The following is a 13,819-nucleotide window of genomic DNA, read 5'->3' as shown; positions in this document are numbered from 1 at the left end:
TGCTCCTGAGGTGGTTGAGCAGCATCACAGGTGCCCATGTGCAGAGAGGAGCCGCATGGCACAGGGCATAAGGACTCGACAGGGCATAAGAGCACGGCAGGGCAAAGTCACTGAGTATTACCTAGGAACATTAGAACATCATGATAAAAACATGGCACTAGAAAAGTCCCCCAAACATAAACAGTTACATTTCTTTTTTTCTAATTAGAAAAAAAATAATTAAAAAACCCCTTACATTCACTAAAGCTATTGTGTGCACTCTGACAAGGATGGGGGCACAAATGCAAAGTTCATGACCTTAGACTCAGTGATTATTTGTTTATGTCACCGCAGGTTGGTAGGACCTGAAATGTTTTGAGAGTCTGTCTCCATGAATGGAGGGAAGGGGACTGAGAAATCATGGCCCCATGGCCCCATGGTCATTTGCCAGCTGGAAGGAGTTGGGAGACTCTATGGTTCCTCCATCTCTGAATTGGGGAGCTAAATATTTGGAAGGCCCTGGGTGGAGAATTTTTCATTTTGGGCCCTACTTAAAATTTAAGGTCCCATGAATTTCACTGAGCATTAATGTGTTTGCTCCCAACTCAGGGCAGGGAGTGTGTATGTGTGTGTGTGTGTGTGTGTGTGTGTGTCTCCACCTACACACATTTGCACAGGGGCACATCTCTCTAGGGTAAGTTCCATATGTCTCTTCCTAATGAAAATTTCTACCATGTACCCTGGGAGGAGAATGAAAGCTTGCGACTTTAGGGATACAGCTAGAAGAATGATATTTTTTATGTGACTCTATTGCTTTTTAAAAAAATGGAGATTTTTTTTCAGTAATAGATTGAGAATTCTTGGATGGTTTGAACCAAAATAGAATAACACCACTAGGCCATACTGCATATAGTAGTAAAGAGGCATTTTAAATAAGCTCACTTAAGAGAAGCTTCTAGCACATGTCTGGCATGAAGTACTTGACAACGGGGTAACTCCTTGCCTACCCCTTGCCTTCTTCAGTCACTCCCGTGTGGATGGTAGTCTTCAGAGAGGCTCAGTCTAGGAAGCCAAATTCTATTGTCAGTTCCTGATAGCACATGTAGATCTAAGACCAGGAGACAAATCCAAAGGGCCAGAAGCCATCTGGACCCTGAGATAAACTGGGCAATGAGAGCAAAGTTAGTAGCAGAAGGATCCTGGGAAGGTGGGGTGGGTTTGAGGCGCAGTCTGGTGATTCCTGCTTGAGCAGTTCTGTGGACAACCAGCAGAGAGCAGCACACAACACTTTTCCTAGATGGAGGGAGTACTAGGCATTCACTTACTCAGTATTATTCAGTGAACATTTAACATGTGCTGGGAGGTAGGGGTTCGAAATGGAAAAAGACGTGAGCACTGCACTTAACGGCACATGAGGGTTAGGACACGGAGACCAAGACACTCAATACCCGGACAAGTGCAGTCCTGCAGGGTACGCTCAGCATGAGGGTAGACAATGGCTTTGACAATAGACAATCCTGTGAACACGGCCATTGCTTTTTGATATATCATTGATAATTCTGGTGACATTAAGAACAGAATTACTTAACATTCTTTCATAATTTATCCAAAATCATCCTAAATTGTGAAGATGGCTTCCCTTTAGGACATTTCTCTGGCAATAGCTGCCTAAATCTAGGAGGAAATTTTTCTGGTCCAATTATCTGTATTAAACTTGTTCCTGGGAACACAGTGTTGAGAAGTATTTGAGGTGTGTGCAGATAGCAGGAAAGGGGCATGAATTGATCATGGGGCAGGTTCAATGCTTGAGGGAGGGCTGAGTGCTGCATTTTGTGCTACAAATATATGGTCTCTGTTCTAAATAATTTTTGGTGTATACTTTTTAAACCATGAACAATTAGTTTGTTTAACTTTGTGTTTTAATATTTTTTTAAAAATATATTTTTTATTGACTTCAGAGAGGGAAGGGAGAAGAAGAGAGATAGAAACGTTAATGATGAGAGAGAATCATTGATTGGCTGCCTCCTGCACACCTCCTACTGAGGATCCAGCCTGCAACCAGGGCATGTGCTCTAACCAGAATTGAACCGTGACCTCCTGGTTCATAGGGCAACTCTCAACCACTGAGCCACCACAGCTGGACTGTTTTAATATTTTTAATGTCCTTATTTTTTTATTTTTTTAAGTTGTAAACAAGTTCACTTATCACCTGAAATGAAGAAAAAATTCCAGTAAACAAAATCATGGTCTCCCTGTAACGACTTCTAATCATGCTTGTCCACATACTTGTTTTCATGAAGCATTCCAGTGTCAGTTTCAGCCAGTTCAGCTCAGGTAGTTGCACAGGTTGTGAGACCAGATCTCCTTTATAGGTAGTTTAAAAGATTTCTTCATTGTCCTAAATTCATGAGAAGTGTTCTAAATTTTTTGCTTCGGCTCAGCTGGCTTTCACTCTGGGGTATTTTAGAATATGTGAGACTGCACAAGAAGCTGATTTATCTCCTCTGCTTACACCATTTCCCAATATACCACATTTGTCTTTCTAAAGGTCAGGCATGATGGAAACAGGCAATGTTTCTCACGTACCTTGTTTTCTTGTTGGATTTTTATGTCTGAGTTTTTTCGAAAATGTTAATGTGGATTTCTATAAATGCAGTTGTTCAATTGCACAGAGTATGACTTACAAAGAATTCTAGAACTCGAAATAACAAGTACTCATTGTGTCCAAGATATTATTCATATTAATAGTACCAGCTAGAAAAGTCTCTTTTTTAAATTTTAGTGACTTTTACCAGTGTCTTGAAAATCACCTTAATTCTAAGGTCAAATATGGTGGATTAAAATTTGCTGGTACCTCACTGAGCTCTTTCTTTAGAATTATATTTAAATTTGCAATTCTCTAGGGTCTTTGTATTTCTTCTCTATCAAGATTATTAAAAATCCTCACAGAATAATAATCGCCATGAAGGAGCAGCATGAGTGACCAGCTGTGATTAGAATAGGCCAACTTCAGGGGGTGGGGGGGAAATGCCACTTTCATCTAATTAAGAGAGAGAAGAGGTGTGTGTGTGTGTGTGTGTGTGTGTGTGTGTGTGTGTGTGTGTTTTAAGTACAACCTCTTATAATAACTGTGAAAGTGTAGTGGTTAATGGAAGTGCATAATTCTTAACAATAATTATTTTGAAACAGTAGTTGTGGGAATGGCTGAGCGTCTGTATGAATGAGATAAACATGAAGTGGTGGAGAGTATGCTTGAATAGGGGTACACATAAGAAGGAGTGGGCCCAAGTACCATAGAGAAAGTTGTGTCAACTAGATTAAAGAACAGTCAGATTTTTCTCCAGGGTATCTAATAAATTCAAAGAGAAAATAGAAATGAGAAAAATAATATGAGATTTCTGACATTTCAGTGGTGGTTTATGAGGTCTACACTGGCAGGAGGCCAGGTACCGGGACAGAGTCTAATGTATTTATCAGCCTCATCGGCTCCAGGGGGACTCGGCGAATCGAAGTCTTCACCAGTCCAAAAATAACAAAGTCAAGTTTCAATAGGGACAGGTAACAGAAAGATCCTTATAAACTGTTACCCCACATACTTCCTGTAATTTCTTTATCTAAAAAGACACACACTCGGAAAATTCCTGAATAGTCATTTGGTACCAAATAGAAAGGAGAGAGGTGAGGTCACTTCTTGGTGTGCATCTTATTGCTCTGGAGTTGAGTTGAGGTGGGGCTGAACCAGAACAATGCAACCATAGTAAGTCCCAGTTTCTCCTATTAAAAATAAATAAAACAAAAACAAAAATAAAACAATCAAGGTTCTACTTCCAGCTAGGGCAGTCTAACTTGTAACAAAATGGCCATCCTGCTGAGAATTAGAAATGTTTGATGAACATCTTTTATTTATTTATTTTTGTTAATCCTCACCCGAGGATATTTTTCCATTGATTTTTTTTTAGAGAGAGTGGTAGGGAGGGAGAGAGAGAAACATCAATGTGAGAGAGACACATCAATTGGTTGCCTTCCACACAAACCCCAACCAAAGCCAGGGGACCTGCCCTTGACCAGAATCAAACCTGGGGCCCTTCAGTCCACAGGCTAATGCTCTATCCACTGAGCCAAACTGGCTAGGGTGGTAAGCATCTTTTAAATATGTTTTAAAGGCATTGGAGAGCTGCCAAGGAAGACAAGGCTTAAGGGCCCAAGATTCTGGAAAGAAGAACGTCCAAAGGAGTAGCTGGTATTTACCATAGCTTTCAGCCATTTGTAAGTGGCAGCTTAGCAGCAAGAAGCCAATCAGGAAATGACAGTGAACCGGTGATGCCCTGTGGAGGCTTAAGAGGGCTCATCAGGCTGGGATTCAGTCTGGGCCCTGCAGTAAAGATAGGCTGTCGTAAACTCCCACTTGGAAAGTGAGACCTTCAGGTGAATTCTCCCAAAACACAGCCTAGGGCAGATCCTGGGCAGGAGGCGACCCAGGAAGCACAGAGAAGAAATGCAGAGAAGGAGAGAGCTGGAGACAATATAATCAAGATGTGTATTCTCGATGCCACTGCTGTTTGCAGCAGGGACTAGGTCCCTCTAGGACCTCAGCATCAAGTTTTATTTATTTATTCTTTTTCCATCTTCTTCTTGGCAACCAATTTACTCAATTTAGAAAGGAATATTTACATGCCTAGGTTGGAATTGTTTTTTAAAATATATTTTAAAAATATATTTTTATTAATTTCAGAGAGGAAGGGAGAGGGAGAGAGAGATAGAAACATCAATGGTAAGAGAGAATCATTGATCAGCTGCCTCCTGCATGGCCCCTACTGGGGAGTGAGCCCGCAAACCAGGCATGTGCCCTTGACTGGAATTGAACCTGGGAGCTTTCAGGCCGCAGGCCAATGCTCTATTCACTGAGCAAAACCAGCTAGGGCAATAAAATACATTTTTTAAAAATAAAGTAAGAAAATGAATAAGAAATTAGCAGTAGTAGACTTTGAATAAATGTTGTGATTAAATTTTTAAAATATTTTTATTAGGCTGTATGATTGAGGAGGGGAAGAATTATATTACATGTTTGTATATTTTCCATAAGGCATAGTGTAGGCTTTGTGCATAACATAGTAAATGGTGATTCTTATAGTGGTAGTAATAATGATACAGTAGTAATATATAGCAATATAGTAATATTGTACTGTAGTTACTAATAATGTACTGATTGCAATGCTTTTTTTCTAGATAAAGGGAATGTCCTAACAGTCACTCCGTTTCTTTTACAGGTTGATATTTTTTCCATTGAGGCAGTGTCCCTTGGAAAATTGAAGAAAGTTCTGATTGGTCATGATGGCACAGGTCCCGGTAAGATTTGCTTTCTTGGTAAGAAGTTTGTTTTGAATATTTATCAAAAGTCTCATAAAAGGCAGGTGAAACAAACGATGGATGTACAATTCATGTAAAATTGAAATGAGAAAATTTTCTTTTAAGAAATTAGAGTTAAATGAAGTGTTGTTAGATTATATTTATTATAGGACTTAAAAAGCTCACTGGTACCTTATTATGAAGAAAATTTCCTAGGAAAATTTCCACGTGTGTGTATGTATGTATGTATGTGTGTGTGTGTGTGTGTGCGTGCACACGCGCGCATAAAGTACCCAGATCTACTAGGTAATACTAAAAAATGCATCTGTCATGTTTCCCTACAGATGTGTTTCTGCTGGGTTCCCTACCCCACACTCTTTTAGCAAACCAGTAACTTGGAAATCATCCTGATCCTTTCTTTCCTCACCTTCTACCCCTCCCACACCTATTAACTAGTCCAGTCAATTCTAATATTTAAATATCTCCCTTATTTTCCTTAGACATATTAAATTCAAACGTAAGTTTGTTTGACTCTGGAACCTCCATTCTTCACTGCTAAAATGCAACCACATATTTTAGTAACCATTTATTACATTTATTTCTATACTTTTTTCCCTTTTGCTAGACTTTTAGTTTTTTGATGTATGGTATAACATATTATTCAACTTTATTCTCCTCGTACCAAGTATAGTGCTTAGAGCTTAAAAATGGCCTTTACCAGAAAGAAGCATGGGTGTTCTAGGTACAACCCAAAGAGAAAGGAAGAAGAAAAGGGAAGGCCACATTGTATAGGAAGAAAATAGATGCATGATAACATGAGTTGAGGACTAGATAGAGGAAATTATTAGAAAGAGGCAGAAATAAGATATTACATAGAGGAAGGAAAGACATAATATACTGTCTTCTATGCATGGTGTCATGAAGGATGGAAACTTCTATTGAGATTTAGCTTTTATCCAAAGTCTCCCTGGAAATCGTGCATGGATTTGCAGAAGAGCTGATGAGAGTCAAGACGGTAGACTTGGGCATGAATCAAACAGAACAGCTAATAGGAATTCCTGGCTTAACCAGGCTCTAGTTTTTAAAAATCATTTTGAGACTCCTCTTGGTTGTGAGAAACAGAAGATCTAACCCCAAATGCTGAAAGAGACGATGTTGAGGCACTGTGGCAACAATAGCAACAGCACCTACAGGGCGATCACCAGGGACTCCGCAGGTCAAAGGAGGAAGAGTTAGGGGTTTGTTTGAAGGAGCAGGCTGGACATTTGTAGGGTAGGGTGTTATTACCAGGTGGGTTGATTCAACAAAATAAAAATGATAAAAGGAAAAAGGAAAGAAACGTTATGATTTTTAATGTTTAAAGAGCTAAAAGCAACAAACGTCTTAATACTAGTTTGTTTTTCAGTGAAACACTGATTAACAAAATCTGTGCAGGTATAGGAAACACTTCAGCGAAACTTGCAAACCTTTAATTTTCCTTCCCATTGTTAAAAAGAGAAGCTACTTAACATTATTCTTTTTCTTCTTTTTTATAAATCTTTACTGTTGAAACTATTACATATGTCCCTTTTCCCCCCATTGCCCTCTCCCATGCACCTCCCCCAACATTATTCTTTTAACTTGAACAAAGTTTTATCTCAAATAGAATAAAGAGACAGCCTCAGTAAAGCCTCACATTTACAGCAAACTTAGCAAAGCCTCACGATATTTAGGAAATACCCGAATGTCTTAAAACAAACACAATAGCCTCTTGGGCCTACACCCAGATATTCTGATTCATAGTTATTGAATCATCAGAAATGTGCTGTCTGGTTTTTTGTTTGTTTGCTTGTTTTTTACGAGCACCTGAGGGGATTCTGATTCATGTGGTCCTCAGACCATTGTTGAAAAGCACTGCCTTCTGATGTCAGAGTGCTTTGTGGAGGACCTGCTATGCCCGGCCCTTTGCCACAGGTTGGGCATTCAAATGTGAACAAGGCAGGGCCTAGTGGGAGCAGACACAGAGGAAATAAGCAAGTATAATAAAGCGTGACACACAGTGTTAAAGTGACACACACAGTGTTATTATTGTACCACATGGCAAGGGGACCTCGCCTCGTCCAGAAGAATATGAAGCTCTCCTCCAAGAAACGATGAAAACATGATAGGCATTTAAAAAAACAATACACAAACAACATGATAGGCAGGCTGAAGGTGAGAGCTAGATTTTGGCAGGATAGTTTAGAATTTTGATGGGTTTCTCTGATAGGGTAAGGCAATTTGACCTCAGTTAAGAAAAGTTGAAAGTAATTATGATAGCATAATTTTCTTTTTAATTTAAAAAAAAATATTGATTTGACAGAGAGAGAAAGGCAGAGAGAAACACTGATTTGTTGTTCCAATTATTTTTACATTCATCAGTTGAGTCTTATATGTGCCCTGACTGGGAACTGAACCCACAACCTTGGCGGATGATCCTCTAACCAACTGAGCTACTCAGCCAGGGCTCTAGAGCATAGTTTTAAAAGTCTTTAACTAAACTCTCCTTCCTACATTCTGCATATTTTTCACTAAAAGAAAAGAAAATTACCATAATAGAAAAGCTAGGCTATGTGTTTCAAAATTTGTATTATATAAGGTCTGATAACCCACCCCCCACTTTGAGCCTAGAAAATTACCAATACCAGTGCTTCTACCTGTATTCGCTATTCCTATCCTCTCCACCAAAGTAGCTATTCTGAATTTTTGGTTTATCATTTCTTGATGTTTTTTAATCCTTGCTTTTAAAAAAAAAAGGCTTTACTAATTATGCAGGTATCCTTGAAAATACTTTTGACAGTTTTTGTGTTTTGTAAAAATCAAGATATGCTGTTTGAAGCCTTCCACTTATTTTTCTACTCAAGATTATGCTTCTAAGATTCACTCATTTTCTTATGTGATGCTATAGATAATTTATTTTCATGTCTATCGAATATTCTATTGCATGATTCACATAATTAAATTTTTATCTCTTGTTAATAAAATGTGTTTTTTCTAGTTTGACTGTCTCAAACAAACTGAATAGGCTGTGCACAGCTCCTAGTGCAGCGGTTCTCAACCTGTGGGTCGCGATCCCTTTGGGGGTCGAACGACCCTTTCACAGGGGTCACCTAAAACCATCGGAAAACACATATATAATTACATATTGTTTTTGTGAATAATCACTATGCTTTAATTATGTTCAATTTGTAACAATGAAATTGGGGGTCACCACAACATGAGGAACTGTATTAAAGGGTCGTGGCATTAGGAAGGTTGAGAACCACTGCCTAGTGTATAAAAACAAGAGTTCCGCTAAGATAGGGGTTCCCAATGGAAGTGATTTTGTCTTTTTCGGGGACATTTGGCAATGTCTGAAGGTTTTTTAGGTTATTACATTGGATTGGGGGTGCTACCAGTATCTAGTGGGTAGAGGCCTGGTTGCTGCTAAACAGCCTATAATGCACACCGCAGTCTCCACAACAAAGAATTGTTAAGCCAAATGTCAATAATACTGAGGCTTAGAAACAGGGTAAATGCATAGAATTAAATTGCTGGGCCAACGAATATGATTATATTCAGCTTTATAAGCTCAAGCACTTTCCCCCCAAAAGTTATTGTACTGTTTTACTCTTACCTGCAGTGAACAAGAATTTCTGTTGTGCAATATCCCCTCAAACACCTGGAACACTTAATACTTGCCTTCTCTAAATGGGTATAAAATGGTATCCCATCGTGGTCTTAATTTGCATTTTTCTGATTTCTAAGAAGATTCAGCATTCTTTCATTTTTTTGAATTTCTTCTTCTGTGGAAATACATGTTCTTGTCTATAATATTTAGGGTGAAGGCAAAAGTCATTTCAAAGCCAGTGAGGTGGAAACTGCACACACTACTTCTCTTCATGTTTTCTTGCTGAGAAATTAGTCATATGTTATACATAGCTGCAAAGACTCTTGGGAAATGTGGGCTCTAACACTGCAGTGATTGAAGAAGGGGAAAACAACTAGCAGTTACTACCACAATATTTTGTCCAGTTTGTGATATATTTTAATGAACTTAAATTATTAACTTTAATGTAGTTGAATTTAACAATGTGGTATTTTTTCTAATGCTCAGCATGTTTTGTATTTTAAGAAGTCTACCCTAGGGTGTTCTAGAAATAAATGTTCATATATTTGTATGTGCATGTATAAACAGTTCATACATATGCACACATGTATAAAATATTAAGTTGTATCTGGATCTGTAGTTGATATTTGTGTATGACATGAAGATGGAATCCACTTTCATTTTTTTCCTGTATGGGTAATCAGTTGTACCACCACTGTTCATGACCTACTCCATCTTTTCCTTAGTGCTCTACAAAGTCATCTTTATCAAATTCAGGCAGTCCTTGCTTTGCATGGTTTCTGTATGCACAAATTTCAATTACAATTCTTTAGTTAATTAGCACAAGTCCACCGACAACATGGTTCAAATGTCAGGTACCACCGTTTATTGTTGTTATTGTATAAAGTATAAACTTCACTGCTAGTTCTTCAGTCCACCAATCACTACATAAATAATTGATGCACCTTCTGATCTGCAACCAGTCACTTTACTTCTTTCACAGTCCTTTGGTGATGTGTTCCTACCCATGTGTTACCAGTTCATGCACAGACAGCAAAGTAGGTCATTGTATTGACTCCATGTCTCCCAGTGACCAACCCATGTGACATTTTACAAAAATGTATACTTCAAAGATGAAAGCACGACAAAAAAAATAATAGAAAGTGATAATGCTGAAGTTCAAATCAAACAAAAATGGGATGACTGGAGAAAAATGTGACTGTGGGAATGCTGCCACTGCCACCGTTTGGGAGACTTTCTAAGCAGCAGAGAAACTTAGTGAAGCGAGCTTTTGACCATAAGTGAGAAAAGTGGTTGTGACAAAAAGAATGAATATGTCCCAGAGGAAGTAATGTTGGTAAAAACCTTACCTTGAAGGAACTCTCAGAGGTATTGTACAACATTAACAGCACAGAGTGATAAAATGTTGGAAGCTGATTGTAACTTAGAAAGGGGTACCACAATTTGGAATAGAAAAGATACTTGCTCTTTACTGTACATTATAAAGAAGGCAAGTACCATTCAAAATACTTTATTTTCTTTTTTGCATTTTTTTAATTTATTGTCTAAAGTTTTACATATATTGCCTCCCCCTTCCCACCCCCTTACCCCCTTGACCACCTCCCACCCCCCAGCCATTCCCACCCCGGGCAAGGCCCCACCACCCCAGTGTCAGTGTCCATTGGTTATGCTGATAAATCTCTACAGCCCCCTCTCCCCCTCCCCCCCTCCCCCCCCCCCCCCGCCCGGCCATTTGTCTCTGGATCCTTTCTTGTTCATCAAATACTTTTGGAAAGGCTTTTTTTTTTTTTAATTTACAAAGAATTAGACCTTGTAATTCTCAATGTTTCTGTTTTAAATTGCGGTATACTAAATATTCATGTTGATATTTTTATTTTCTTTTATCTTTATAACTAGCAGTAAGAGAGTTTTTGATGTTTCAGCAAACATGTTTCACAATGAACATTCGTAATTTTCCCCATTGGTTAGTAAGATGGCTTGGCAGGGCTTCAGCATGCAGTCTTATAAGTACCGCGCGCTAACCGATTGCGCCACTGGAGCTCCGGCATGCAGTCTTTCATGTGGTTCTGCACCACTGCACAAAGCCAGGACTGCCTGTATCACATTTGTGTGAATGTGTAGATCAATCCTGAATTCTTTTTTCCGTTCCATCAGTCACCTGATCTACGCCAACAACAATTCTGCCTTGTGGTAATAGCATAGATTTATAATGCATTTTGATAACCATTAGTCTGAATCTCTTACCTTACTCTGGTCAGTAGTGGCTCTGACATTCTTGGGCTTCATTCATCCACATACATTTTATCATCTGCTCGTAAATATTCTTGTAAAACCCTGTGGTGAATTTGATTTAATTACACTAAAGTTTTAGATTGGTTTGAGCGAAATATATCTCTATAATTTTTTTGTACTTACAAATATGGGATAGCTCTTTGTTTATGTCATTTCTTAAATTTAAAAATTTTTCTACGAATTATACTACATCTGTCTTTAGATTTACCAATACATTCTTAAATTTTTACAGCAATTCAATACTGTAAGTTTCATTGAATTATGCTTCTTAACTCTTCCTTTCTAGTCAATAGGAATGTAATTAATTTGTATATATTTAGTACATATTTACCATTTTTTCACCTCTTTTAATTCCACTATTTTCTGAAATTTCTTTAGGTTTTTAATTTAGAAAGTCACATTATTTGTGAATAATGCAAGTTCTGTTTTCTCTTTCCCACCACATTGCTTTTCATTCTCTTTCTTCTTTCCTTTCCTTTTTTCCCTTTATTTAATCACATCGACAAGTGCATTCATCAGTGGTTACCTCTAAATTTTCGCCATTAAGAATGATGATTGATTGTGACTTTACATTATTATTTAAACATATCAGTATTCTATAAATAATGTATTGACACACATTCATGTGAATTTACTTCTCTCTTTATCGTTGGTCTTTAAGTCCTTCCCCCCCGCCCTCCCCCCGAATTATTAGATTTTGTGTCCCTAATACAGAATCTTGTTTTTTCCTCTGCTTCTACTGCTCTGAGTTATTACGTCATTACTCATGTTTTCATTTCTCCACTGGTATAATGGCAATCAAGAGGTGCTGTTTCCATGCAACAGGTGTGTGGTAACTTACTACCTGGTTATACTCCCCTTTGTCCAGTTCATTCCAGCTGTGTCATCAGCATACCTCCTGCCTTCCCTCTGGCTGCATTACTCCCTCCTTTGAGACCAGAATTGAAGGCCTTCTCTCCTCAGGAGGCTGTTCTTTATCAGCATTAGACATTTTCTCTTTATTTGGAATATTTAATAATTTTCTCTTCTGCAATAAGCATGCTGAAATGGAAAGAAAACTGGAGTAGGATTTAGAAAACAGGCTCTTGATTCTGTTCCTCAAACACTTGTTCTGCTCCCTGCTAATTTTGGAATGTGGGTACTATTATCGACTTCTCTGAGGTTCAGTTTCCTCATGTGTAAGTATCATGGGAATACCTGTTTTTATTCGTTCATATGAATTAACATCAAACAAAGTTATGTGTATGAACTGTGAATGCTAAAGCATTATTCTAACATGGTGTAAATATAATCAAGCTATGTTAGTCTGTTCCATGGCCCCAGAATCTTTTTTTCTTAAAGCCACTAATTCCATTCATGAAGGATCTCCTCTCATGACTTAAGCATCTTTCAAAGGATTTCCACATATGAATTCTGGGGGTAGGAGGACACAAACATTCAGACCACTGCAGTAATATAGCTCAATAATTTTTATATTGATTACATGTTGAAATATCATCTTTTGAATTTATTAAAATAAAAATATTTAAATTAATTTAATCTTTACTCTTTTTTACTTTTTAAAAAATATATGTGCCTTGTGTTATATATCTCTGAAAGATTGCTGTTGTAGAGCCTGCCTTAGCAACTAAACACCAGTTACATGAAAGGAGAGAAATAAAGATTTCCACTAAGGAAAGTCCAAATAAGAAATTTTTACTGATTTTAAGATATATTAGAATATTTGTAAAGTTATCATAGAATGTTTCTAAAAACTGACATTTTAGGATGTATCAATATAACTTGAGTGTAGGACAAAGGTTTGCTGAAGTTGAATTCCTGAAGATCATTGGATGTGGCTTGAAATCTTAACTGATTTTTAAATTTCTGAGCCCCTCTCTGAAAGCCCCTTTAAATCCTTTAAGTATTTAATTTTTTTTTGTTCTAAGTAATGTGCCTTCTTTTAATGTTCTTTTATTTTAATTGTCTTCCCTCTTTCCCCAGCAGATGGCTAGATGAGTACCAAGATGATGGCAAGACTGAATGGGAACTGCTTGCAGAAAGTAGCTACTGTGCAGTAGGAGAGATTGGATCTATGGCCTTGTGAAAGGGCCAGCTTGGGTCTGTCGCTGTTTTGTGGCTTCAAAAAACTATTGATCTGACTCTAATAATATTTTTTCCCTTTCCTTGTGCTGGAGCAAACCCTTGGGAGGATCACTTTGTGCTAGACACAATTATTGCTTTGAAAAACTGCAATAGTTGAGAGAAGTACCAGTCAACACCTGACCAAGATCAGCCTATATCTGGAGTACACATATTATTTCTTCTTTTTCTACTTCTTCTTGTTCTGTTCCACTCTCTCCTCCCTCTCCTTCCTCTCCTCCTCCTCCTCCTCCTCCTCCTCCTCCTCCTCCTCCTCCTCCTCCTCCTCCTCCTCCTCCTCCTCCTCCTCCTCCTCCTCCTCCTCCTCTGCTTCCTCTGCCTCCTCTGCTACATTCAGCAACAGGTTTCAATGTAGGTTAAAACATCCTTATGTTGGATGAAAATGCCATCTAGGACTTTCATAGGTAGAGAGCTCCTTGAAAATCCTAGGAC

General features: G+C 38.2%; 1 protein-coding gene across 1 annotated transcript in view; it reads left to right on the top strand.

Moving 5' to 3' along the window:
- Nucleotides 1–13,407, top strand: part of RP1 (RP1 axonemal microtubule associated) — a 141,927-nt gene extending 128,520 nt beyond the window's left edge. The window contains 5 exon segments of the mRNA XM_059671758.1: nt 3,390–3,464; nt 3,467–3,537; nt 5,247–5,390; nt 12,051–12,070; nt 13,232–13,407. Coding sequence (XP_059527741.1) covers nt 3,390–3,464; nt 3,467–3,537; nt 5,247–5,390; nt 12,051–12,070; nt 13,232–13,331 — 410 coding nt within the window. The 3' untranslated portion in view covers nt 13,332–13,407.
- Nucleotides 13,408–13,819: the final 412 nt, after the last annotated feature.

This window comes from Myotis daubentonii, chromosome 17 (assembly GCF_963259705.1).
Source record: "Myotis daubentonii chromosome 17, mMyoDau2.1, whole genome shotgun sequence".
In the NCBI taxonomy this organism is placed as follows: Eukaryota; Metazoa; Chordata; class Mammalia; order Chiroptera; family Vespertilionidae; genus Myotis; species Myotis daubentonii.
Note: the sequence above shows the minus strand (reverse complement) of the source record. Positions and strands in the feature narration are given on the sequence as shown.